This window comes from Hippocampus bargibanti, linkage group LG08, assembly GCF_051943395.1.
Source record: "Hippocampus bargibanti isolate YZ-2025 linkage group LG08, ASM5194339v1, whole genome shotgun sequence".
Classification (NCBI taxonomy): Eukaryota; Metazoa; Chordata; class Actinopteri; order Syngnathiformes; family Syngnathidae; genus Hippocampus; species Hippocampus bargibanti.
Genome location: NC_142741.1, coordinates 17,996,574 through 18,022,118, shown reverse-complemented (window position 1 = coordinate 18,022,118; position 25,545 = coordinate 17,996,574). Strand labels below are relative to the sequence as shown.

The following is a 25,545-nucleotide window of genomic DNA, read 5'->3' as shown; positions in this document are numbered from 1 at the left end:
AAGTGTACCTGAAGTGTACGATACTCATTTTTTTTACTCGTCAGGCTTATTTAAAAGGGGAGTTTACCTGTTTCCACATCAACGGCCATAGGTCAGTACCATCCAATCAAAAGAGTGCTTTCCGCCAACTGCCGCCCAAACCGGAAATGAACATCGAAAAAGCGAGAATATATATATAGTTACCGGTAGTTTTATCTGCGAGCCAGATGCAATCATCAAAGGAGCCATATATGGCTCGCGAGCCTTAAGTTCCCGCCCCCTGGTTTAGTAGATGCTGCTCGTTTGGTTACAATCGGAAATGATCTGAGCTTAGCAAATAAACCTATGTGTGTGGAAAAAATGTCTGAACTAAGATTACAGTGAATAACCCCTATTTTCCGCAAAGTTTGAGACATTTTTAAGTGATATACTGTATGTAGTATATCATGATATAGAGTGCTCTTTTTTGGAGGAAATATGGTATTTATTTATTTATTTATTTATTTATTTATTTATTTATTTATTTTGGAATACACATTTTTTGTAGAGGTATATGAAACTGTCTATCAGAGTGGGACATCATCACAAGAGACCGTCCACTCATTGGCCAATTGGTGTACAACAGCAATTTGAAAAGGACAAAAAAATAAGACCTTCATGTTTTGTTTTGTTTTTGGAGCTGCTAAGTTTCTCCACACGTGTAGCTAATCATAGAGACTATTTACATTACTTGTTGAGCAACAGCGTTCAAATACTGAAACTATTTTAACATCATTGATGCATCCCGTGACTGGCCACATTGTCAATCAGAGGTATTTGATTTGATTAGATACAATAATCCACACTTGAATTCATTTGAGAGATTGTATAAACTGAATGGTGCTGGATGGTGTTTTGGCTATCCACAGGTTCAACTCCTAGACTCAATTCTTTTATTTAACGTGAGAACAATATACTCAACGAGAAAATATATTATTCCCACAGAAAATGACACTCTCAATTGAGTATCAAATTCTACGACATATAATCTTCCACAGCAGGATGAGGAACCCACTGGTGTCTCCCCGCCGACTTCCCCGCCCCCTTTCCCGGATGACGACCCGGAAACAAGTCAGCAGTTCCGTCGGCGCGCTCACACCTTCAGCCACCTGCCCGTGAAGAAGCGCATCTCCTTTGAAGGCAAGGGGGCACCTCTTCTCAGGCAACATTCGGCCACCTTGGAAGCGCTGCAAAGCAGGTAGCGTAACATAAACGCTGATTGTTTGCAATGGGTTTGAACCCTGTGAGAATTTAAGAGGAAAGCTTTCATGCACACAAGACGTGGGGAATGCTCTTCAATGTTCTCTGTACATCTGCACTGGGAAATTTCTCCAACTGTTGAAACTTCCCTGAACAATGTTATGATTTCCTGTATTGGTAGTTTAAACCATCAAATTACCATAATTTATGATCTAAAACACTTTATTGGCACTTGTAATGCTGACAAACCTTTTCATTGTTGCGCCCTTAAAAGAGAAACGTAAATAAATGAAAACTACATTACAGTAGTTATACACTATATGCAGTACCTCTATGTACACATTTACAATTCTCATAATGAGGATGAAGATTTACTGTCGTATTGCATTCCGATGTAAACAACACATTTCAAAACACCACAAGACACAGCAGTAACATAAATAGTGCAGATACTCAGGAGTGACTTGTGCTGGTGGGAAACGCTCTTGCGCGATTGCTCCGAAAGGCAAACTGTTTGGAATTTACTGACCCTAAAGCACTAATCCACTTACTTACAACATGAACTGTCTATCACAGATTGATTCGGAGATGTGTAGCGAAGCTGTTGGAACAGAGTCCACTGGTTTTGATACCTTGTTTAGTACAAGTTTGGATCAAAGTGTGAGAGGCCAAAAATAGCTGCATGGATGACTTCACAAATGTTGAAATGTTAATGTGTGAAAAACAAACATGTAATGATATGGTTTTATACAAATCCTACAAACTAACAATACTATATTATTTTCTTTCACAGCATATTACATTTTAAAGCAAATAAAAACTACAAGAATCAGACTTTAAAAGAAATTAAGAATCTGTTTTTTTGTTTTTTTATTTTTGTTTTGACAGCACATTAATAGTAATAGTAACATTTAGTGAATACTTGTTTAACTAAATATGAAGCACATCAATTTTGTCCTCAATTTTCTGCACTTTGATCCCCCTACGAGAAACAATGGTTTCACGGGTTTCTAAGCGTGGACCCCCTGATTTTTCCTCCCCTCCCCTTCTATAAGTGCGTAACATGTTTGTCTTCCATGTGCGGGGGGGCTCACACAGTCCCGTGGTCGTGTCGAGAACGCGCAGTGTCTCGGAGAGCCAGTCCTTCAGCCTCCCCTCCTCCTCTTCTTCCTCCTTCTCCGCTCCCACTTTCCTGAAGAGCATTTACCAGGGCTCGCTGGGCTCCCTGAGCTCACTTACGGACAGTGGGAGCATCAAGAGGTGACAGGATGATGATTTTTTTTTACTGCTGGGATAACAGTAAATGTTTAAATGTTGGCTGACCAAACCTTTTAACACCCAGATTTGTTTTCTTCTTTTGCTGCCCATCAGCAGTGAGAACTCTCATACACTCTTCCTGTCTCGTTCCAAAGTAGAAGGGGACGCTGTTGTGCTTGCATGTAGCTGCGGAGTACTTCTCTGCATGGCCAAACTAAATGCGTAACCCGATTTGGAGCTTTTTGTCACTGTGTCACATTTGTAATTCAAGCCGGCGCAGGAACAGGCGTGGTGGCGCTCAACTGAAGCGTGGGTTCCTGCTTTGGCAGAAAGTAAAGGTTAATGTTTACATTATTAATAGGATTTGTTCTAGCACATTATTGTAAAATGTCACTTCCACACTGCGAGGAACGTCCTTGTTATTTCATTGAATAAATCATCAAAACATTTTTCATGCAAATTGAATTGAAATTGAAGTTGAAATTATGAGGGGGGAAAAGAGGAATTAGATTTGACAAAAGTAAAGTGCTTCTTGGGCATTTATTGAATGCCTTGGGTGAACTTTTGAAATTGCAAATTTACACAAAATGCCTTAGTTATATGTTGTTATTAATTCTTATGTACAGATACTGATATTAATCTATGTGGAAAACAACATATTGCATGTATATAGATATAGATGTAGATGTAGACATAGACATAGATATAGATCTATAAATAGATATTGCGTAAAACAGTACATATAAACACAATGAAAGTATATAAAAAAACACTATAAAATAAAGCAGTCACAAAGATAGTAGATCACACCAATACAGTAATAAATATAATTTTCTGAGATTATCTGCCCTCTTTAAAATGTTTATAGGGGTTTTCATGGAATATTTTTTTCCTTAATTTTTTTTAAATAAATGAAAAAAAATGGTGGAGACACAAAAGACAAAAGCTAGCATAAAACAGAGTTTCCATTTCTAATAATTGTGCCAAAAACGGAAAATTATGGTGAAATCAAGAAAAAATAGTAAATTTAAAAGATTACCAAAATGAAATGCTGTTTTATATGCTCTGTGCAGGACTTGAATTCTTCTATGGGGGAAATGGTGTTGGCGGGTCCTGACAATAGTTGTGAGACCTGTTGCAGCTCACTATTACTAGCATATACAGTAAGGCACACCGGATTAAAAGGTGCAGTGTCATCTTTCGAAGAAAATTAAGGCTTTTGGGTGCACCTTATAGTGCGGAAATATACTAATTTTCATTACGTCAACAATAATACAGCAGCATTGTAAAATAAATATCAGCATGCAAGATTAATTACAATAAGTCTCTGCGGGTATCTTCAGATGATTACTTCAACAACATGCTTAGGAAATCACAATGTTCCATTACTGATGAGCTATTTTTAGGGCAACTCACGTGGTTCAATGGCACCATGTTGGCTGCACTAAAATAGAACTTTTCTTTACATCTTAATTCTCATCATATGTCAACCTTATGAGTGGAACAACTTTATTTCAGCTTCACAAAATACCACAAAAAATACTTTATTCTCCAAATATCAGAACTGTATTATTTTATATGATTATGAATATACCCCCTCCCCCTCCTCTCACACAAAATGTACACACCCGCATAGAATACGTTTTTGAAAGGGTAATTCACAAGTTAGCAAGTAGGAAAGAGGACCCCGGAAAGGTCGCAAAAGCAGCAGTGCTCTATATGTGTTCCTTTGTGCAAGAGTGTATTGCCTTATGACAACAGAATAAATACCCAAGAAAGGATTCATTGACATGGTGAATGCTTTTTTTTCTCCACAAACGCTTCACTGACTCCAAGTATGTGTTTTTCCTCGCTGTTTGCTTCATTAACACATGTAACAGCTGCCACAGTTTTTTGGGGGGGTATGTTGATCACCCGACACCATTGTATTAACGGCTGTAGTTTGTAGAAGTTTTCGACTCTCATGTGTGTTTCTATTTACTGATGCCTTTGTTAGATAACACTAATTTTGTGTGTGTGTGTGTGTGTGTGTGTGTGTGTGTGTGTGTGTGTGTGTGTGTGTGTGTGTGTGTGTGTGTGTGTGTGTGTGTGTGTGTGCGTGCGTGCGTGCGTGTGTGTGTGTGTGTGTGTGTGTGTGTGTGTGTGTGTGTGTGTGTGTGTGTGTGTGTGTGTGTGTGCGTGTGTGCCTGCGTGTGGGTGCGTGTGTGTGTGTGGCAGTAATGGTGAAGGCAGGAAAAGGACACTGTCCGGTTGTAGCAGCGACTCAGTGAGTGGACCGTCCCCAAGTCCACGTCGGGTGTCGTGGCGACAGAAGATTTTCCTGAGGGTGGCTTCGCCAATGGGCAAGACCTCCATGCACTCCTCAGGTCTCGTCAATCACTCTGAAACCATTAAAAAAATCAGTTGCAGAGTTCGCAAACTAATCTTAGTCAAAGGCAAATTATTGCAAAGATGGCATGGGATTTTGAAAACATTTCTTGTTTACAAGCAATAATGTTTGAGACGGGCAAAATTTGTCTGCAAACATATTTGCAACTTTTACGATCCCCGAAGAAATACAAATTGTCGCAGTTTTCGCAAGTAGGGCTGTAATTTTTTTCATGATATTAAAACCAAATTTCTTAAATGACTCTTCCATCGAGTTAGTGATTTGCAAATTCTCCAAATTCCAATAATCAAAAGTTGTGTTTTCATCATTATGATGTGAAAATATGCATTTTCTTCAGTGGCACTGTCTCCAGTCCAAACATCATGGCTGGTCTCAGCACCGTTTTATACACTTTTCCTTTCATCCCAGCTGAAACCCTTCTGTCACACATCACACCTGACAGTTTTCTCCAGCCGTTCCAGCCTGCCTGGACACGCTTCTTCACCTCTTTTCCATACTCTTCATTGCTCTGGACAGTTGACTCCAAGTACTTAAAATCCTCCACCTTCTTTATCTCTTCTCCCTGTAGCATCACTCTTGCACTTGGATCCCTCTCATTCACACACATATATTCCGTCTTGCTGTGACTGATCTTCATTCCTCTCCTTTCCAGGGCATCCCTCCACATCTCTCGTTTCTCCGCCAACTGTTCCCTGTTTTCGCTACAAATCACAATATCATCTGCAAACATCATGGTCCAAGGAGATTCTTTTTTAACATCTTCTGTCAGCCTGTCCATCACCATAGCGAATAAGAAGGGGCTCAGAGCTGACACCTGGTGGAGTCCCACCTCCACCTTGAATTCCTCCGTCACACTGACAGCACACCTAATAACTGTCTTACAGTCATGATACTTGTCTTGCACCGCTCTGACATAGTTTTCTGTCATTCCAGACTTCCTCATGCAATACCACAGCTCTTCTCTGGGCAATTCATTCTGACCTTCTCTGTACTTCTCTATCAGCATTCTTAAAGAAAACACTGTATCTGTCCTACTTTTTTGGCATGAAGCCATACTGCTGCTCACAAATGTTCATTTCTGCTCTTAGTCTAGCTTCAACTACTCTTTCCCAAAGTTTCATTGTATGGCTCATCAACTTTATTCCTCTGTAGTTACTTGAACTCTGCACATCTCCCTTGTTCTTAAAAATGGGCACAAGAGCTCCACTGGCTCCCGGTCAAATATAGAATCAACTTTAAAATTCTTCATTTAAAACTATCCATAACCTTGCCCCTCCATACCTATGTGACCTTCAAATTTCTATTCCCTCTCGTTCCCTCAGATCCTCTTCCTCCTTCCGCCTCTGTGTGCCCCCCCTGCCGTCTCAGCACAATGGGTGACAGAGCCTTCAGCTGTTCTGCCCCCAAACTTTGGAACTCACTTCCTCCCAACGTTTGTAACATCGATTCTCTTCCCATCTCAAAACCCACCTATTTTCAATTGCATTTTCTGTCGAGCTCTCTCTCTTGTCTCTATTTATAATTGTATTGTATTTGTTGCATTCTATTTGTGATTATATTTTATTTATTATAGTACCTATGCTTGTCTGTGATTGTAAAGTGTCCTTGAGAGCCTTGAAGGGCGCTTAAAATGTATTATTATTATTATTATTATTATTATTATTATTATTATTATCTACCTTTACCTGTCATGGTTCACAAAATGCTATATTACGACGTAAAGAAATCATTTGCTAAAAATGAAGTTGATCAGTTTAAACATGAAATATGCTGTTTTCGTAGTGCATTAATTTCAAAATAGATTTAATATGTCTTGCAAATCATTGTATTTGGTTTTCATTTATGCTTAAGATAACGTCCCATCCGATTGGAATTGGGTTTCTTGATTGCAATAAGTCATTTGTAGTATTTCCTTGATGCTTTTAGACCAGTCAGATACCAGGGAGCTGTTGCCGCTGTCCCCCCGCGGCCCACATTCGAGAGTGGACCCTTTAAGTGGTGGCGCAGCTCGGCCCAAGAGGACAGGACCCGACTACCGGACCATGTGGAAAACTGCAGTTCGCCAGCAGATCCTCTTGCTGCGTATGGAGAAGGAGAACCAGCGACTCGAGGGTAAATATTTCTGGACAAAATTCCCACATCTTCTCTTAACTTGAAGCACAGAAGTAAATCTTTCTGTCGTGTGACCATCACAATGGGCCAATTGTTGGACATCCAATCGATATACAAATTCTACTTACAAAGGTTCAAATGTATTTATTTTTGCAATGTATAGAAAATTAGGACAGAGTACTAGAATAGGGCTTGAGACCCACATGAGTAGCCCGCTGGCCTGTTCTAAAAATAGCTGAGATTGAAAAATTGTGATTCTAAAGTAATGTTGTAAAAGTAAGAATTTGAAAATGCAAACGGTGGCGACTGCCCGAAAATAGCTGTGATAGGCTCCAGCACCCCTGCAGCCCTTGTGACGATAAGCAGAACGGAAAATGGATGGATGGAAAGGATGATGTTGGTCTCATATTGTTACATTACAAAAAAAAACATTTGAACAGTGCTGTGGAGACATTTTAATCCTCAGTGTGCATTTACTGTTGGTTTAATGGAACATCTTGCCTCAGCCATTATCGTGTGCCTAAATAGCACAGCTTATGACATCACTGCTGTTTTTGTGAAGCCCACATCCTGCTGTATTTATAGTGTGGAAATGTGCGTGTGTGGATGTGTTTTAGTGTGTGTGTGTGTGTGCGTGTGTGTATGTGTGTGTGTGTGTGTGTGTGTGTGTGTGTGTGTGTGTGTGTGTGTGTGTGTGTGTGTGTGTGTGTGTGTGTGTGTGTGTGTGTGTGTGTGTGTGTGTGTGTGTGCGTGCGCTTGTGTTTTTGTGTGGCATGTTCACACATGTCAACCATGCCAAAGTATTACTTACAAACATTCATAGTTTAAAGAGTGAGGCATCACTTTCTTGCCGAGGTATATCTTCAAAAGACGGTGACCTCAGAAAAATATATAGCGAAATATTTTCCCCCTAAAGGCCAGCAAAGAACTAAGTTAACATATTTTTGGGTGTATAAGCCGACCCGGAGTATGAGACGCACCCCCAACGAATGGTCTCGTTTCAAACTTTTTCCATATAAAAGGCGCACCAGACTATAAGGTGCACCCTCGATGAATGAAAAAGGTTTTCCAAATGTAATATATGAATATATAAAAGTTTTCCAAATAAAAGGCACACCGCATTATAAGGTGCTACAGTAGAGGCTGGGTTTATGCACTACTTATATGTGGGGAAATGGCGTTGGTGATTGCTGACGGTATTTGTGAGACCTTTTGTGGCTCAATATTACTTCACATATAGGCGCAGGGTCATCTTTTCAAGAAAATCAAGGCTTTTGGGTGCACCTTATACATCGGAAAATATGGTAGTTTATGAGTCTACGTCGGGGGATTTCAGCACTAGTTTTTCAGCAGTTTTCAATGTCTGAGACAAATCACACTTTAAGAAAAAAATTGGTTTCCTTCCATGCAATCAATGTCTATACCAGGGGTGGGCAAACTTTTTTACTCGCAGGCCGCAATGGGTTCTAAAATTTGACAGAGGGGCTGGGCCAGGAGCATTTGGAGGGAGTGTTTGGGCCGGAAATACTAAACCTAAAGAATTAAAGGACAACCGACGCCTTCAAACAAGTTATGTCCATAATTTATAAAATCACTTTAAATGACTTCGAATGGGCGTATTTTACAAAGATTCCACAGCATATAGCTATAGTTTATGTTTTAAGACTTGCGCTGAATAATCATGAAGTCTTGTTTTCGAGTTGATGACGATCCCCATGTGACGTTACGTTTGGACCGCCCCTGACCGAGAAAGCGACACACAATACATTTTGCGGTATTTTTGTTGCGTCACACGCGTGTATGATTTTGAAGTGCGCCTTTCAACCCTTTCATGTCTTTCAATTCCTTGAGCTCCTTGATGTGCGTCTCACCCTGACGCATAGCACACGCTTGAAAATTGTATAAAAGGAGCTGTCGCGGGACAGAGAGATTGGGGCGAACCACGGGGCAGAATCATATCAGACTCATCTCGGACATCACAGCGCGACTTGCTCAACTCCGCGCCGCGATCAAGCTCTGCACGTCACCTGCCTGGGAAGTCTGACAACGAACCTACTTACAAATAAAGAGAACCATCAAACTCTTTACTTTGTTTGGTCTGAAAACTTCATGTTGATGGCAAAATTAGAAGGAAAACACATAATGTGATGGTGAATCGTTGTGTGTTGCACCAAGACTACTATTTGATACTAGTTGACACAAATTCCCAGCAGACAAATCAGCCCATTTCCAACGGAGCTTGGGTGCCATCTTGTGCATTTTCTGGGCGCTACATTGGAGTCCAGATGCCTCAAAATGAGACGGAAGGACTTCTTTAATCAATTGCAAACATTTATGCTTTCCTCTTCAGAACAATTTGAATCATATTCATAACTGGATGAGTAACAAGAAAGCATCTTCTCCGAATCTGAAGCCATTGTTTTAATTCTCGAGCAAGGCAAGACATCTTGGCGTGACGTCACGAACAAGGGGGTGGGACCTTCTGAAACTGGCCATTTCCGGATTCATTTTGAAGTCATTTTTATTGGTGTTTTTCATTTGACTAAAATTTTTTTATGTCAGTAGGAAACAAAAAAAAATGGTGCCGGTTGTCCTTTAAACGTAGTGTGTACAAACCTCATAGCACAGTAAGGACACTACAACCCAATTTATTAACTGTCTTTCAAATGGGAAACATATCCCTGATCAATTAATAAAGTTGTCTCAAGGAATATGCAAGATATGGCATTTACAGACTATTTCGCAGATACTGGGAGCAGGAAATGGAAATATATTAAAATAACATATGCACTGTGATTTATCAAGATTGCGTCTTTTTTTAATAAGTTTCAATTGACGGTGCAAAGTTAAGAAATCAACATTTATTGCAAAATTTAATCACTTTCAACATTCAAAACATATTATTCCACGACGAAATATTCAAGCTCAATAATACCTACTTGTGTTAAACTCCGCTAAATCATGGATGGATTGTCCTGACCGCGCGCTCTACAAACGCCCTCGCCTTCACACGCAAACAGTACATGTGTACCATCGCCAAGCGCACAGCCATAGGCTACCTGCAGTTGAAATTTGCATACTCGGCACAGCAGCCAATCAGAAGTTTGCTTCTTTCTTCCGGACTTTCTCAAGCGTTATAAGGTTATTTGCATATCTTCTTCTTTTCCTTTCCGCTTTTCCCATCAAGGGGTCGCCACAGCAAATCAGTGTCCTCCATCTTTAGAGGTTTGATCCGGAACCTCAGCCCAGAAGAAAGATTCAAAAGAAGCTAACAACATGTGTGACGCTAAAAACCGTAAATTTATATCAAACCCTGACTGTAAAGTGTACGTACAGCCTTAATTAATATGAAGAATGTAATACTTTGTGACGATGTTTTTTTTTTTGCTATTGCTGGTCTTATCGTGTTTCAAGTTGTGAATAACAGGGCAAGTAACTTTTCAGAGTTGTCTGCCCTTTTGTCCGCTACCTTTTTGTCATGAGTTTCAGACACTGTTTTTACTATAATTTGGACAAGTTCGGCGGGCCGGATTAAAAAGCCTAACGGGCCGTAGTTTGCCCATCCGTGGTCTATACAGTGGGGCCTTGGCTTACGAACTTAATTGGTTCCCAGACAGAGTGTGTAAGGCAAAAACTGTGTATCCCAAAAATTAATTTCCCATAGGAAACCATTAAAATGAGAATAATCCGTTCCCAGGTCTCCATAAAATATAATTTTCAACTAAATAAGCCTTAAAACTACACACAATATACCTTATTCTATGTATAATAAATGTGCTATAGTATTTTAATGAAAGAAATACATATCATTCATCATGTTGATGATTCTCATAGCCACAGTCTTTCCTGGAAGGAACTGTTCAATAAAAGCCTGCACATCATTCCACTTAGCCAACAATGCCTTGATGCTCTCACTTGATGCTGCAGCCATCTCCTCCTCCTCGTCCTCAGATGACAACTCCTGAATGGCTTGCTTCTGCTTGTCCTCTTGAAGGCAAATCAAATCCGCTGTGTTGAGGACCTCATTATGGTCAGCAACAAGCTCCTCGGTGTCATCTGTATCCACTTCCGAGTCCCGTAGGTGCTGGCAGAGATTTTATTACAACAAAAGGCGCGGGTCCGATGATTCCACGGAATAACGCGACAAAAGAAAACCAAAAAGGGGTACAGCGAGTAGGCGGGCGGGGGCGATCCGTCCAGCCTATCAACCTCGGCTAAATAAAATTGCACACGGGGGTGCAAAAGCTCGCAATCCCAGAAAGCAACACACTTACGCGATCGCGGCTAACAATCACCTCGGGCGAAGCAAACTCTAGTGCTGGAAAGTCCAAGACACTGGCGAGGCGCTTGGCGTCGTAATCTTCCGGCACTGGTGACAGCGACTGATTTATATGTCCCAGTGTCTGTGATTAGGGGATTGACAGCAGCTGGCAGAGGTCGGGAGTGGCAGCCCCGCCCCAGTTGTCAACTCGCACGTGACAAGTTCGGTGTCATTAGTCACGTGAAAGTATCGAGTAAATAAAGCCTTTGTGTAAAGCTTTGTTGCGAAGGATGGTAGCAATGGTGGATTTAGCGTATCGGTACCGGGCCGCTAAATCAGACAAATGCACACCTCGTTTGTGTTTCTCAATGATCTCCTTATTCTCCTCGACTGTAATTTTGTTATGTGTCTTCTTCGGCTGAACACGAGCCTTTGGTGGGGTCTTTTTTGGTCCCATAACAACGAAAGTATCGTGGAAGATGATTGACGTGTGCACTCATAGAAAGGGGGTGTGGAAAGGTAGGCCGGCTGGGGCGCTGTTCGGTCGTGTGCTTTGGTGTTCTTCCGCCGAAGATTACTCCGCCAGCCGTGGTGGGGCGGCGCTCCGTGTGTATCCCGAAAAGTAGTGCTTAATCCAAGGTTTGCAATTGTCATAAATTTAACGTTCGTAAAACGAAAATTTCGTAAGGCAAGGTGTTCGTAAACTGAGGCCCCACTGTACTTGAGTAAATACACATGTATGTGGTGCCTTGAGAAAATATTGTGCCTTTAGAAAATATTGTAGTATTAATATTGTAGTTTTGTAACAAATTTGTGTGAACAAATACATGTCTGGCTTTCTCTGCCGTTCATCGGAGTAAATAATCACCGCCTGCCACCATTTGAGTAAATTCAGTATGCTTAGTATTGGTGCATATGAATGAAAACACATTAAAATTACATTTTATTTATATATATATATATATATATATATATATATATATAGTAAAGTCTCGTTATATCGATATCCAAGGGAGTCCGAAAAAATATCGATATAACCGGGACTATCGATATATCCGATCCTGCGCCGAACTGCATTAAACAAAAGCCGCCAAAAGAGGGCAGCCAAGCGCCATATAAGAAACGGAGCTGGCCATTAGCTCCCTTTTTTGTTCCCCCAATGTTGCCTCAAAATGGCACATATAATTCTTTAATGATTGTAAACGTGTATGCTTTAATCTTCAGAACTACAGTGTATTTGAAACATATTCATAACTGGATGTGTAACAAGAAAGCATATTATCCGAATCTGAAGCCATTGTTTGGATTCACAAGCAATGCAAGACGTCTTGGCGTGAAGTCATTTTTATTTGCATTTGAATAAAAAGTGACATCGGCTGTCCTTTAATACACAGTATGGAATGTTAATAATTTTCAAAATCATCGCGCTTCAGCAGACAAAACAAGAAACATTGTTGCAAAAAACGATTGCATTCATATACAGTACAGTGGGCATGTACATAACACAACAGGGAAACTGCAACGCTTACATCTTACTGTATTATGTATACAATTTAAAAAAGTCATCAATCTTCTTCTGCTTCCCATTTTTACCTTTTAACACAAACACTTCAATCTTGTCTGCTACACACGAGCTAGCGTCTGAAAATGAAAATGGCTCTGCTACCCGGGTGCTGGGCACGTAACCAAGTCACCTGACCAAGTCGACCAATGGCGCGACTGATGGCGTGACACGTGACAAAGTCACACGGCCAAGTCGACCAATAGCGCGACCGATGGCGGCTCACGTAACAAGACACGTGACCAAGTTGACCAATGGCGCGACGGATATATCGATGTAAACAACAAAAATGGCCGGCGGGGGATGAAAAGGAGCACCGTAATAACCGGATTATCGTAACAACCGGGCATCGTACTAAACGGTACTAACTATACATAAAAAGACTAGAAATGTGCAAGGGAAATGAAAACAATATCGTAATAAGCGGTAATATCGATATAACCGATATCCGATATATATATATATATATATATATATATATATATATATATATATATATATATATATATATATATATATATATAAACCAAAGTATGATCATGTGTGTGTATATATATAAACCAAAGTATGATCATCTAACAATACAGTGAGGATTAAATCTTGTTTTTTGTCATCATTTAAATTACAGGGAAAAAATGGTGCTCATTGTGTTGAATTGTAATTACTATGATTGAAATATGGTTCTAAAGTTGTGAGTTTTGTGAGAGTAAAATTACCTATATAAAAAGTGTGTAAAAGTAAATTTAACTGAGTGCACTTTCAATATTTAAAGAAAACAGTTGTATTGTCTGTACAAAAGTTGTAATTTTCAGTTTAGTATCTTCCCAGAAATGTGGGTCAATTTTTGACTTTAGAGCTTCCACTGTGAACAGCTGTTGGTATGTGTACTGTGTGTGCTCTTTTTTTTTCTGGTGTGCAGAAATTTGGGTTAAATCTTTAAATATGAAGCGCCTTGAGGAATATACTGTAAATGATTTCATGTACACCATATTTTTGTATTCAGCGAGTCGAGATGAGCTGCACATTCGTAAGATGAAGCTGAGCTACCAGGAAGTGGGCCCCGACTCCCAAGAGATGCAGACATTGTGGGAGAAAAAACTAACAGCACCGGGCAGGACTACAGTCCGGCAGAACCAGGAAGAACTGTACCGTGCACTCTGCCAAGGTGAGTCATCAAAAAAGAAGGCTGTGAAAAAGGTTTTGACCATTTTTAATGTGTGGAGCTTTGAGTCGGTGAATGGCCATTATTCAAGTAACCCATTGAATAGTTGAGGTGAAAATTGATTTTAGAATGATTCGTTTATGACTGTCCATTTTTTTTTAATTGGCAGAAGGGAGCGCTGGCAACTTTAGCTGGCAGAGGCCGTGCCCTCCCTTTCTACATATCAGCTATATTTGTTGGTTGCGATAATTTGAGCTTTTTGCTGTTATCCTTTGTACCAGCCAAATCCATTCTTACCCACTCACAGTCCTTTGAACATGACTTTAAAAATGTTTTGGAGTTAGAATATTAAGCCTGTCTTCGATATGCTCCATGTTTTTCTGGAAAACATTTGAATATTGTCTTTCGTTGAGTATGCTTCCCTATCCTCACCTTTACAATGGCAAAACAAAGCTACTTTCTTGCATATACTGAAGTCAGTTTGAGTCCACTCAACTTAAGTCAGACCGCAACAACCAGCAAAGAATTGTGTATGAAATAAAATTATGCAGGAAGTTGGTTAGATCAGAGGGAGAGGAAGAAATATTTCAAGGTCAAATATTAACTTGGATGCTAAAAAGATAATTACCAGAGCGTGACGTCATTTAGTCTTTCCACTTTTACTCTGGCACATCGTCTGTCGGACTATTATGCTGCAATAAACGTCTCTTTGCACAGGCATTCCCAAAAATCGGCGCGGGGAGGTATGGTTGCTGCTCAGCCACCAGCACCGCTTGTGTCGCAGACATCCTCAGCGCCAGCCAGCTAATGACACACCGTACAGGGATCTGTTGAAGCAGCTCACCGCACAGCAGCACGCCATTCTGGTGGATTTAGGTGCGTAACAGCCATAAATGGCACAAGTTACAGAGGAAACGGTGGAATGTCATGCAGCATCATCTCTCTTGTCTCAGGTCGGACCTTCCCCAACCTTGAGTACTTCTCAGCACAATTGGGTGCTGGACAACTTTCCCTTTATAACCTGCTCAAAGCCTACTCTCTGCTGGACACAGAGGTGCATTTACTCCCCAAGTCGGGTTATATTTATAAGGGAACAGCTCACTTTAGGACAAGCATCACTTTGGAAAAAGTGAAAAATTCTTCAAAGATTATTGCCAATCCCAGTGGAGGTTTACTGTGAAACTAAACACAGAAAACAGAATTACACATGTATAGTAATATCTCAGCTAAAGAACCTAATTGGTTCCCAGAAAGTGTGTAAGGTGAAATGTTCGTTTGTCGAACATTTATTTCCCTTAAGAAACCATTAAAGGACAACCGACGTCTCTGGACAAGTTGTTACCATAATTTGTAAAATGGCTTCAAATGACTTCTACTGAGCGTAGTTTAATAAGATTCCACCGCATATAGTTATATTTTACGTTTTAAGACTCGCACTGAATATTCGGAAGTCTTCTTTTTGAGTTGGTGACGAGTCCGTATATGACGTCACTAAAGGAACGCCCCTGACCGAAAAAAAGACGCATTGTAGCGGTCCTTCCATCACGACAATGAATTTTGCTGTACTTGTTTGGTCTGGGGACCTCGTGTTGCACCCAAGAGCCGCCAGAGGAGGGCGTCCAAGCTCCATGGAGGGGATTTGTCAGCCTGTGGAAACGGGCTGATTCATTCCTCACGGGATACATACACGGAAGGACTTCTTTAATCGATTGCAAACATGTGTGCTTTCCTCTACAGAACTATTTGAATCATATTCATAACTGGATGCGTGTCAAGAAAGCATATTCTCCGAATCTGAAGCCATTGTTTTTATTCTCCAGCAATGCAAGACGTCTTGGCGTGACGTCACGAACTGGGGGCGGCACTTTCTGAAAATGCCCAATTTGCAGCTCAATTTTTTGCAGATTTTGGACACTTGGAGTCATTTTTATTGGTGTTTTGCATTTGAAAAAAAAATATACTGCGTGTTTTGGGTATTTTAGATGCTATAAAACGTTTTTGATGTCAGTTAAGAAACAATGATGCCAGTTAAGAAACAAAAAAGTGACATCGGTTGTGAATTTCATTCTCCATTCTCAGGTCCCCATGAAACATAATTTTCTACTAAATAAGCCTTAAAACTACACAAAATATACCTTATTTTATGTATAATAAATGTGCTATTGTATTGTAATTAAAGAAATAAACTGTACAGTATAATAAAGTCGTTTTATTTACCCTTGTGATGGTCATAGTTGCCTCTTGGCATCCAAGTGAAGTTGCCATACTTTCTCGGCGATGATACCCTCACTCGCACTGTCCCCTGCTAGCTGCTTTTCGTTAATCCAAATCGACAGCAGTTTTTCAACCTCTTCTATTGCCTGAGACCGTTGCTTACACAACACAGAAACACCCTTAGCCACACGTAGCAATGGCCGACTGAGCATACTTGTACTGGGGCGCTAAGTCACACAAATGCGCACCTCGTTTGTGTTTTTCTATGATCTCCTTCTTCTGCTCGACCATAATTTTCTTTTGTGTCCTCTTTGGCTTCACACTAGCCTGTAGTGGGGTCTTTTCCGGTCCCATAATAGCAAAAGTACTACACTCGATAACAAACCAGGGGCATACTAGAAGATTATCAGTTATCAAAATTAATTATTGATTATTTTGAGGTTAATTGCCAACTAACAGTTGGACGAATAATAATATAATACTGTATGTGAATGAATGAATGAATGAATGAATTAAATAATTATTAATTAATTAAGGAAATTTGACGTTGCTTATGCATGCAGGTGGGCTACTGTCAAGGAGTCAGCTTCGTGGCTGGTGTACTGCTACTGCATATGAGCGAGGAGCAGGCCTTCGACATGCTGAAGTTTCTCATGTATGACCTTGGCATCAGAAGGCAATACAAGCCCGACATGATCTCTCTGCAAGTGAGCGCACCGCAAATTTCTTTATCAACAGGTTACCACTGTTTGATTTGTGAAGTTTGTCACTGTGGAAACATGTGCACCATCAATGGAAGCGAAAGGAGGTCTGGTCTGTTTGACCTATTGCACCTTATGCAGCAATGGATGTTTCATTCTTAGTCATAACTTATTTTCGGACAGGGTGCTTTTTGAGGTAGACCAAACAAATATGTTACATGTAATTATTATTTTTATACCAAAGGAAAAACAACCTAAAGTAAATAAATCACTGACTGTAATCACTGTGTAGTCGTACAGTATACAGTACAGGTACGTGCCTATGCCATGAAACTGCAAACATTTGCTTACCTTCCGACGAGCGACCGCACCTTTAGGCTGGTGAGTTAGATGTCTTGTTTAAACATCAGCTAACATTTGTAGGGGCTGTGAAAACATCAGCTGGCATGCTAATGTTTAACACCACCACAACTTCCTGTTTAACGTCTGAGGACACAAGCTACCTGTGCGGGACGGTAAACGCAATTTTCATACCTTTCTTGTGTGTTTTTACCATCGGGGTGACTTAATCTAATGCAATACAGAGAGAGAAAGCACGGTGCATGCCTCAGCAAGCCTCTCCTGCTTGGGATTGCTCAGCGAGCGGCTACAATAGCACACATTGTTCCCTTTAATCCACCGTTTACAGATCCAAATGTTGTTGGGTTTTTTTTTGTTTGCATTGCGGTCCATTTTGTAATGTGTGTGTGTGTGTGTGTGTGTGTGTATGTGTGTGTGTGTGTGTGTGTGTGTGTGTGTGTGTGTGTGTGTGTGTGTGTGTGTGTGTGTGTGTGTGTGTGTGTGTGTGTGTGTGTGTGTGTGTGTGTGTGTGTGTGTGTGTGCGTGCGGGTGTGTGCGTGCGGGTGCGTGTGTGCTGTGCATAGATCCAGATGTACCAGCTCTCCAGACTGCTGCATGACTACCACCGCGATTTGTACAATCACCTGGAGGTGTACGAAATCTCCCCAAGCCTGTACGCCGCACCGTGGTTCCTCACGCTCTTTGCGTCGCAGTTCCCCCTCGGCTTTGTCTCACGCATCTTTGGTACGCTGTTTTAATTACTAATCTTATTGTAGCTTCACTCTTGCATTCACGCTTCTTGTTGTGCGGGAGTGGAAAGTCACAAAAGTAAAAGTTCTCTGAAGTACTGTGAATTTAAAAACAAAGGTTTGTCGTTGCTTGTAAATGTCACAGGATGGTAACTTTTTTTTCTATTTGACAAGGCTAAGGCCTAACTAACTGTGCTGTACATCGTGCCACACCCTTGAGTTCAGTGTAGTTATTTAGCCTAAATATAACACAAGATGACACTGAAGCAATATGTTAATATTAGTCATAGTTTTGGCTGGGTAGCACTTCTGGTGTACTGGTGAGCGCATCAATCTCACAGGGCAAAAGGGCAGGTTTCAATTCCGACTCCTGGCTTCCTGTGCGTAGTTTGCATGTTTCTTCCCAAGCCCAAGTGGGTTTCGTCCGAGTATTCCTTCCACATTCCAAAAACATGCACGGTAGGTTAATTTTGCATGTTCTACCCCCTGTGGGTTTTATCTGGGTCCTCCAGTTTCCTCCGACATTCCAAAAACACACATAGCAATCTGATTGAATACTCTAAATTTTCCTTAGGTGTGAGTGTAAATGTGAATTGTTTTTCCTCTCTTTGTGCCCTGCGATTGGCTAGCAGCTGGTTTTGATCTGAAAAAATACATCCAACCTCATATTTTTTGTTGTTCTTATTTAATTTGGGAATGTATACGGTTCAAATAATGTATTGTTGTTTAGCTAAGCTTTGATTTTAAACATCAAAACGCGTCGTGGCATGATTTTTTTTCTTTGCTGAAGTACAAGTACAGTGACAGTAAATAGAAGAGATAAATTATTTTCTGTAATAAAGCTTATGTTGTTGTTTTGTTGAATTATTAAATAAGGTGAAAAGCGTAATTGATGAGAAAACCATTTTCTTTATACTTCTGGACAAAAGTACATGCCAGTCAATAATTGTATTATTTATTATATTACTGGAATATTAAGTCTTTTTACGCCAGAGACACCTCTAATGTTTTTATATGCACAGTGACAAAAATGTTTTCTTTTGTTTGTTGTCAGACTTTTTATTTGTCCAGGGCACGGAGGTCATCTTCAAAGTAGCCTTGTGCCTCCTGAGCAGCCACCAGGGGGAGATAGTGGAGTGCGATAGCTTTGAGGGCATTGTGGACTACCTCAAGACAACACTTCCCAGCATCACTCAGAGTCAGATGGAGCAGACCATTGCCAAGGTAGGATGGGTTTTTCCTTATAGTGTTTTCCTCCAAAGGTAATAATGGTCAAAAATATATTTTCCACGCGCCTCATGAACTTTGAAATGTTTTCTAAACATTCACTGGACCATAGTAGGCAACACAAGACACGCATGTGGCGACCACTAGTATTGTTAGAATTAGTTAGATACACATGCTAAAAACATCCTATGTTATTTCATTTCTACTTAATCTCATCAATTAGTAAGTCCATATATGTATGTAGTTTAGTTATTTGTATATGTTAATTAGTATACATGTGTCAGCTTGTACTTAGTGTAGAAATCTAGCTATCATGTTTCAGTCTAATAATAAATATTCATGATTGTATCTAGCAGATGATAGGTCCTTTCCAAAGTGCCATCACTCCTGTTGTTTATGTCTGAGACGCGCTTATGCGCCCGCTCTTGTCTCTCTGTCCCTTGGCCTAGCTTCTCCCCTGGAGAACATCCTCTAGCTGCCTGATAATAAATATTCCTTTTTTGTATATCACCTTGCTTCCTGCTGATTTAATATTTAGACTATACAAATGGAGAGCTGAACCAGGAAGAACAACATTTAACGCAACAAGTATCATACCTGTTCAAAACATGATTTCATAAGTTGCCTAATGAATGTTATTAAAAAAAACTTATCAATATGAAAAAAAGAAGGACAGTAATTGCTTACTTTATGTTTTGCACACAAGTCATTTTAAGCATAATTAATTAAGTGTTTGTATGAATATGGTCCCACGTTGTTTGCTCATAAATAATGACATTTAATAAAACCAAAATTTAATGCACAAAATAGTCACAATTAATGGGCTTTTAAACTACGGCCATGTTTGGACTTCATGAATGGAGCCGTCCACATGTCGCTTGCAACCACTGGTCAGTGGTGAGTGTGTCAATGTATGCTTTAACTAGCGTAGAACAACTAAGTGTACACCTGCGTTTGCTCTATTCAAGCTCAAAAAGAAGTGGGAATGGTGTGGTGCCCTGTTTGTAGATTGAACTGCGATGGAAATGAAGGAATGGGTGTAGTATGTCATCGAATGTCATGTGCCGACTTGCGTCACCATGGACACACATGGATAAATGTAGTAAGCAGTTGCTGAAGCACACAGTTTAGACTTTAGAGGAAACATTGATCACATTTTTTCAACATGTATTACCTTTTTTTCCCCCAAACTGAACGTTTTAAAAGTGAATTTATTATTCTGTTCCAAGGTCACGATCATAAAACTTGGATTCATTTTCCAGGCAATGTTTAAATGACATTTTACCTTTATTTGTTTTATAATTTTTATTTTTTAATTGTCATACAAGCGCCAACAAAAGTAATTATTTGAAAGGGCCCCAAAGCCTTACATCTGACACATTAATCATAAGAATCTGATCTATACCAAATTCCCGGTTAATCACTCAATTTACAGTCCAGTTGAGTGTCTCACCGTAACACGATGCTGGTTGCCAGGTGACAGAGATGGACATCTCCAAACAGCTGCATGCATACGAGGTGGAGTACAATGTGCTGCAGGACGAGGTGGCAGAAGGCGGCGCTATGCCTGATGACTCTGAGCGCCTGGACAAGTTGGAGAAGACCAATGCACAGCTGAAGAAGCAGAACATGGAGCTGCTGGAGAAACTTCAGGTAAACAGCATCATACGTTTCAGTTGGTGGCAAAGTGTAAGGTCTCAGATATGCTATCGATGGCAGTGTAAGAAATAAAACAGGCAGCGCATTTTCAATGAATTGATTGCTTAATTCATTGAGATCTTTTATAATCACTACTGTCCAATATACAGGGTGACCCAAAATTCAAAAATTGGCTTTCATTAAATAGCTATCTATTTCAAATTACAACCACACATTATTCAGTTTATGGAAGACCATTCACCAGAGTTTCAGCTATTTCTGTCAATTTTTAGTCAATTTATGGCTTTCCCAAGATGTGTTCCAAATGTTCACCATTTCGTTGCAAGCAAACCTGTACTCGTCTGACAAAGTTCTCAATCACTTTTACACACTCCTCTTTCAGGAGGGTGACCCAAAAAGATGCGTCCTTCTGAGTCCCTCATTGCAGCAATGTTTTCTTCCGAAAGTTTTCATAGGTATGCATCTTTTCGGTTCACCCTGTAGGAGTAGCATACTGTATTGTGGTTTTAAGTCTGTCTCACCATTAAATAGTTCTGATTATACTTTTCCAAGTCGAGTGATTAAAAGGCCGAAAACACCCAATGATTCTTTGGCACACTACTGACGATGTGTCCCAAATTCACAACCTCCCATCCCTGAGGCATAGTTCCCACACCACTCTCAACATCAAGGCTAATCTCATGTGAGAACCATCCATCGGCACAAATGGACAGAATAACATCACGTCCAGTGTTTCATGATTCTTCAAGAATGTCAAATTTCAACAATTTGTCAAGGATTATTTTCCTAAATCCTGTTGCATTTATCATTTGTCATCTGAAGTATTATATATACAGTGTCTGTTTACTTTTTGTATTTTTATAATAATCATTAAATGCCACCTATTAGTGTTGTGATTATGCATTTTCTCCGATGTTTGATTCCTATCAAAATGTATACTGGTAGACATCAAATATATTCTAATTATACTTCTGCGGGATTTGGGAAGTACTGTACATTATCATATTGATGACAGTAATATGTAATGATACAAGAATTGCTTCTTAGACACCTGTTGTATACTGTGTGATTGTGTTGAAATTCATAATCATCTTATGCTCATAAGGAATACTTAATGCTGCACTTTTTTTAACTGTTTGGGTTCAATGTTCACAATTTACGATTTGGGCTGTTTAATTCCATATCATTTGCAACTCTAAGTGCTCAGCAGGATGGATGGATGGATGGACGGGCGGACGGACGGATGGATGGTGTGGGTTTGTGGGTGGTGGCGGGCTTGGATGCATGGATGGATAGATGGAAATCATGAAAGAACACTATGCTTCTGTGATGTTTTAACCAGGCCGCCCGACAGAAGATCCAAACTCTGGAAACCAATGTAGAGAACTTCCTTTCCCGCGAGAGCAAAATGAAACACATGATCCGCACGATGGAGCAAGAGAGGTTGGCCCACCAGAAGACAATCGAGCGCATGCGCTCTTGCCTCCCGCCTGATGTACTCACCGATGTGGAGATGACCCATATCAAGGTGTCAGCAGCAACTGACGTAAAAGCCAAAGCCGGCACCAAGAAGAGCTGATTGCGTACAAATGTGTGCAGGGTATTGCAGAGGGGTGTAGTCGGACTCTGGTTTTGGTACACACTACACTATTCAATCAAATCGGTTTGATTTTTGGGGACAAAAGTGTGGATTATCTGAAGTTCGTACTCACAAAGAATTGTGGGGGAAAGAAATAACCCTTGTCCTAACTCAACATTTATTAACTGTACAAGGCAATAGCTTTAAGTCACAATTATATTTTATTTTAATTGTATCTTCCTTTGACCGCAGTATCGCCTCCTTGTCAGGACTCAATTAAACAAAACATTTGAGGTGGATGATTTGAAGCTGACTTTCCATTTTTGCTGCTTTTGCCACATCTAAATTCTTCTCACTTAGCCCTTGTAGGGCTTGAATAACATCACACTGAATTGATTGTTAAGAACTTGGTCAATTGTGTCGAGTTGATTGCTGATGTCTTGAAAATGGAGAGCACTATTTAGTTGTGATCAGCAGAGGCACTCTTAATTCACTCTCAACCAGTTTGCTGTCTAAAGAAATCCAATGTGATGTCACTTGTGGCCTTTGTCCACACTGTGACAAAAGAATAGAGAAACATTACAACCTTTTTAATTTTTTGTAAGACTTCTTTTTTACATCATTAAACTGTCATTTTCAAATATCGCTATACTGATTCACTATCCACTACTTTACTGTCTAAAGAACACATTAAAATATAAAATAATTACAGTGAATATTATTTACCATTGATTTTTTTTCTCATCAAGTACAACTCCATTCTGTTATTATGAATTAAACACAAGAGAACAACTTCACATTAGCTCATGCCAACATCCATGTTGAAGTAGATGGGATTTTCTTTAAAAAAAAGTCAACTGACTGAAACCAGCAACTGTGCTGTCAATTTGATCTTGAATAGTTTGCTGCCTAAAGAAGGCTAATGTGACATCATGACAATCATTGTAGAAGATGTGGCATGGGAACAGGCGAGATTTCTTCATCCCTTTGAAAACATGAGCAAATTCACAATCAGTGACTTGGTGTTTAATTTTCCCCGTGGTCATAATGTTTTTACATTTTTCCCGTCCTTTTGCTGTGTGTTAATGTGCTTCTTAAATGTTGTTTTTCACACACGTTGCATTGTTGCAGAATGACATGGTCCGTCTTAACTGGCACCTCACTTTTTTTCAAGTGTGGCACTCCATTTGACTCACCTGTTCTGGTCACGACTGAGAACGACACATCCCCGAAATGAAAGCACATTTGATTCCGTCTGTCAGCCGCCTCATCCTTGTACAGATGTATGTCTCTGTACACCCAATTTTAAGTGCGATGAGTATGGAGTGTGTTTTATTTTTTACCAGCAATTTGCCTTATTCTTGTTTTGCTCAGGTAGTGTGCTGAGTACCGGTCGGTGCAACATGTTTAGCTCCTGCTTGCACTACTTGTCGGAAATTGTAAATGAAAACCAAAGTGTTTGGTTTGGTTTGGTTTGTTTTGGGGATGAATAAAAAATGTTTTGTATGTTATGTGGCATTTTAACTTGAAAGCCAAAATATTTGTCCCTTTTGTGGGATTTTACAAATGAGTACTTGAACAATGCTGGAAAGAAACTCATGGGTGACCGTCCAGAATAAAGTCAAAAAATAGTTGAGAAAAAAAAATAGATTTGGAATGGAATGGAATTATTTCTCAAAATATTACAACTCTTTGGGGTTAGAAAATAATTACTAGCGTCCTTAAAGGACAACCGACACCACCTTTTTGTTTCCCAAGTGACATAAAAAAAACTTTTTATAGCATCTCAAATACCCAAAACCCGCAGGATGATATCTTTAGTCAAATGCAAAACACCAATAAAAATGACTTAAAGTGTCTAAAAACTACTTCAAATTGAACCCGGAAGTGGCCAGTTTCTGAAGGTCCCGCCCACTTGTTCGTAGTGTCACGCCAAGACGTCTTGCCTTGCTCGAGAATCAAAACAATGGCTTCAGATTCAGAGAAGATGCTTTCTTGTTACGCATCCAGTGATGAATATGATTTAAATAGTTCTAAAGAGGAAAGTATACATGTTTGCAATCGATTAAATAATTTATTCCATGTCATTTTGAGGCATCTGGAGAGAAATGTAGCACCCAAAAAAATGCAGAAGATAGCTACAAAGCTCCGTGGAAATGGGCTGATTTGTCTCCTGGGAATTTTTGTCAGCGAATATCAAATAGTTGTTCGGTGCAACACACAACAATTCACCATCGTGTTATTTATGTGTTTTCCTTCTAATTTCGCCATCAACACGGATCAACACGAAGTTTTCAGACCAAACAAAGTACCGCAAAATGCATTGACGTGATGTAAGGACTGCTACAGTGTGTCCTTTCTCGGTCAGGGGCATTCCTTCCGTTACGTGACGTCAGTAATCGTCACCAACTCAAAAACAAGACTTCTGGAATATTCAGTGTGAGTCTTAAAACGTTAAATATAGCTATATGTGGTGGAATCTTTGTAAAATACGCTCAGTAGAAGTCATTTAAAGCGGTTTTACAAATTATGGGCACAACTTGTCTGAAGGCGTAGGTTGTCCTTTAAAAAACACAATTGTCAATTTATATTACATCTTACATAACATTAATTGAATTTAGCCTATTCCAATCATCTTTGGCCAAGAGACAAGCCCCCCCCCCCAACTTGATCCCAACTAATGACATGCCGTACAAACACCACAATCACCCAGGACATGCGAACTCCACACAGCCAGAATCGTGAGGCAAATGTGCTGACCAGTTGTTCAACTTGCCGCCAAAATGGCTCTCCATTCAAATTCAAATAGTGTAACCGCTTCTGTTGACACGACATAGTGTCCATCAAAGATTTTGACATTTACATGTTTTTTTTGTGTGTTTTTTTTGGGGGGGGAGGGGGGGGGCGGTAGGGGGCCCATAAGATTTCAGCAAAGTCGACATGAAGGCACGAAATAACCAGATATATACCATTTCAATAAACCTCACCTTGCTTGGTCCTGGTTCCTTTTCGGCACTTTACCGTGATAAGTTAGATATAAAAGGCTGTGTGTGTGTGTGTGTGTGTGTGTGTGTGTGTGTGTGTGTGTGTGTGTGTGTGTGTGTGTGTGTGTGTGTG

The 25,545-nt window shown here is 40.1% G+C and overlaps 1 protein-coding gene across 2 annotated transcripts in view; it reads left to right on the top strand.

Annotated features, from left to right (window-relative positions):
- The window catches only part of tbc1d4 (TBC1 domain family, member 4), a 53,536-nt gene extending 29,597 nt beyond the window's left edge, over positions 1-23,939 (top strand). The window contains exons 12-23 of one of the 2 annotated variants that reach the window (XM_089002141.1): positions 1,017-1,216; positions 2,317-2,478; positions 4,693-4,841; positions 6,791-6,976; positions 13,802-13,963; positions 14,678-14,836; positions 14,914-15,014; positions 16,738-16,881; positions 17,799-17,958; positions 19,018-19,187; positions 20,667-20,843; positions 22,192-23,939. In XM_089002141.1, the coding sequence (XP_088858267.1) occupies positions 1,017-1,216; positions 2,317-2,478; positions 4,693-4,841; positions 6,791-6,976; positions 13,802-13,963; positions 14,678-14,836; positions 14,914-15,014; positions 16,738-16,881; positions 17,799-17,958; positions 19,018-19,187; positions 20,667-20,843; positions 22,192-22,428 (2,007 nt within the window). In that variant the 3' untranslated portion in view covers positions 22,429-23,939. The remainder of the gene's footprint in view (positions 1-1,016; positions 1,217-2,316; positions 2,479-4,692; positions 4,842-6,790; positions 6,977-13,801; positions 13,964-14,677; positions 14,837-14,913; positions 15,015-16,737; positions 16,882-17,798; positions 17,959-19,017; positions 19,188-20,666; positions 20,844-22,191) is intronic. The other variant, XM_089002142.1, reaches the window with a different exon arrangement.
- The last annotated feature ends 1,606 nt before the right edge of the window (positions 23,940-25,545 follow it).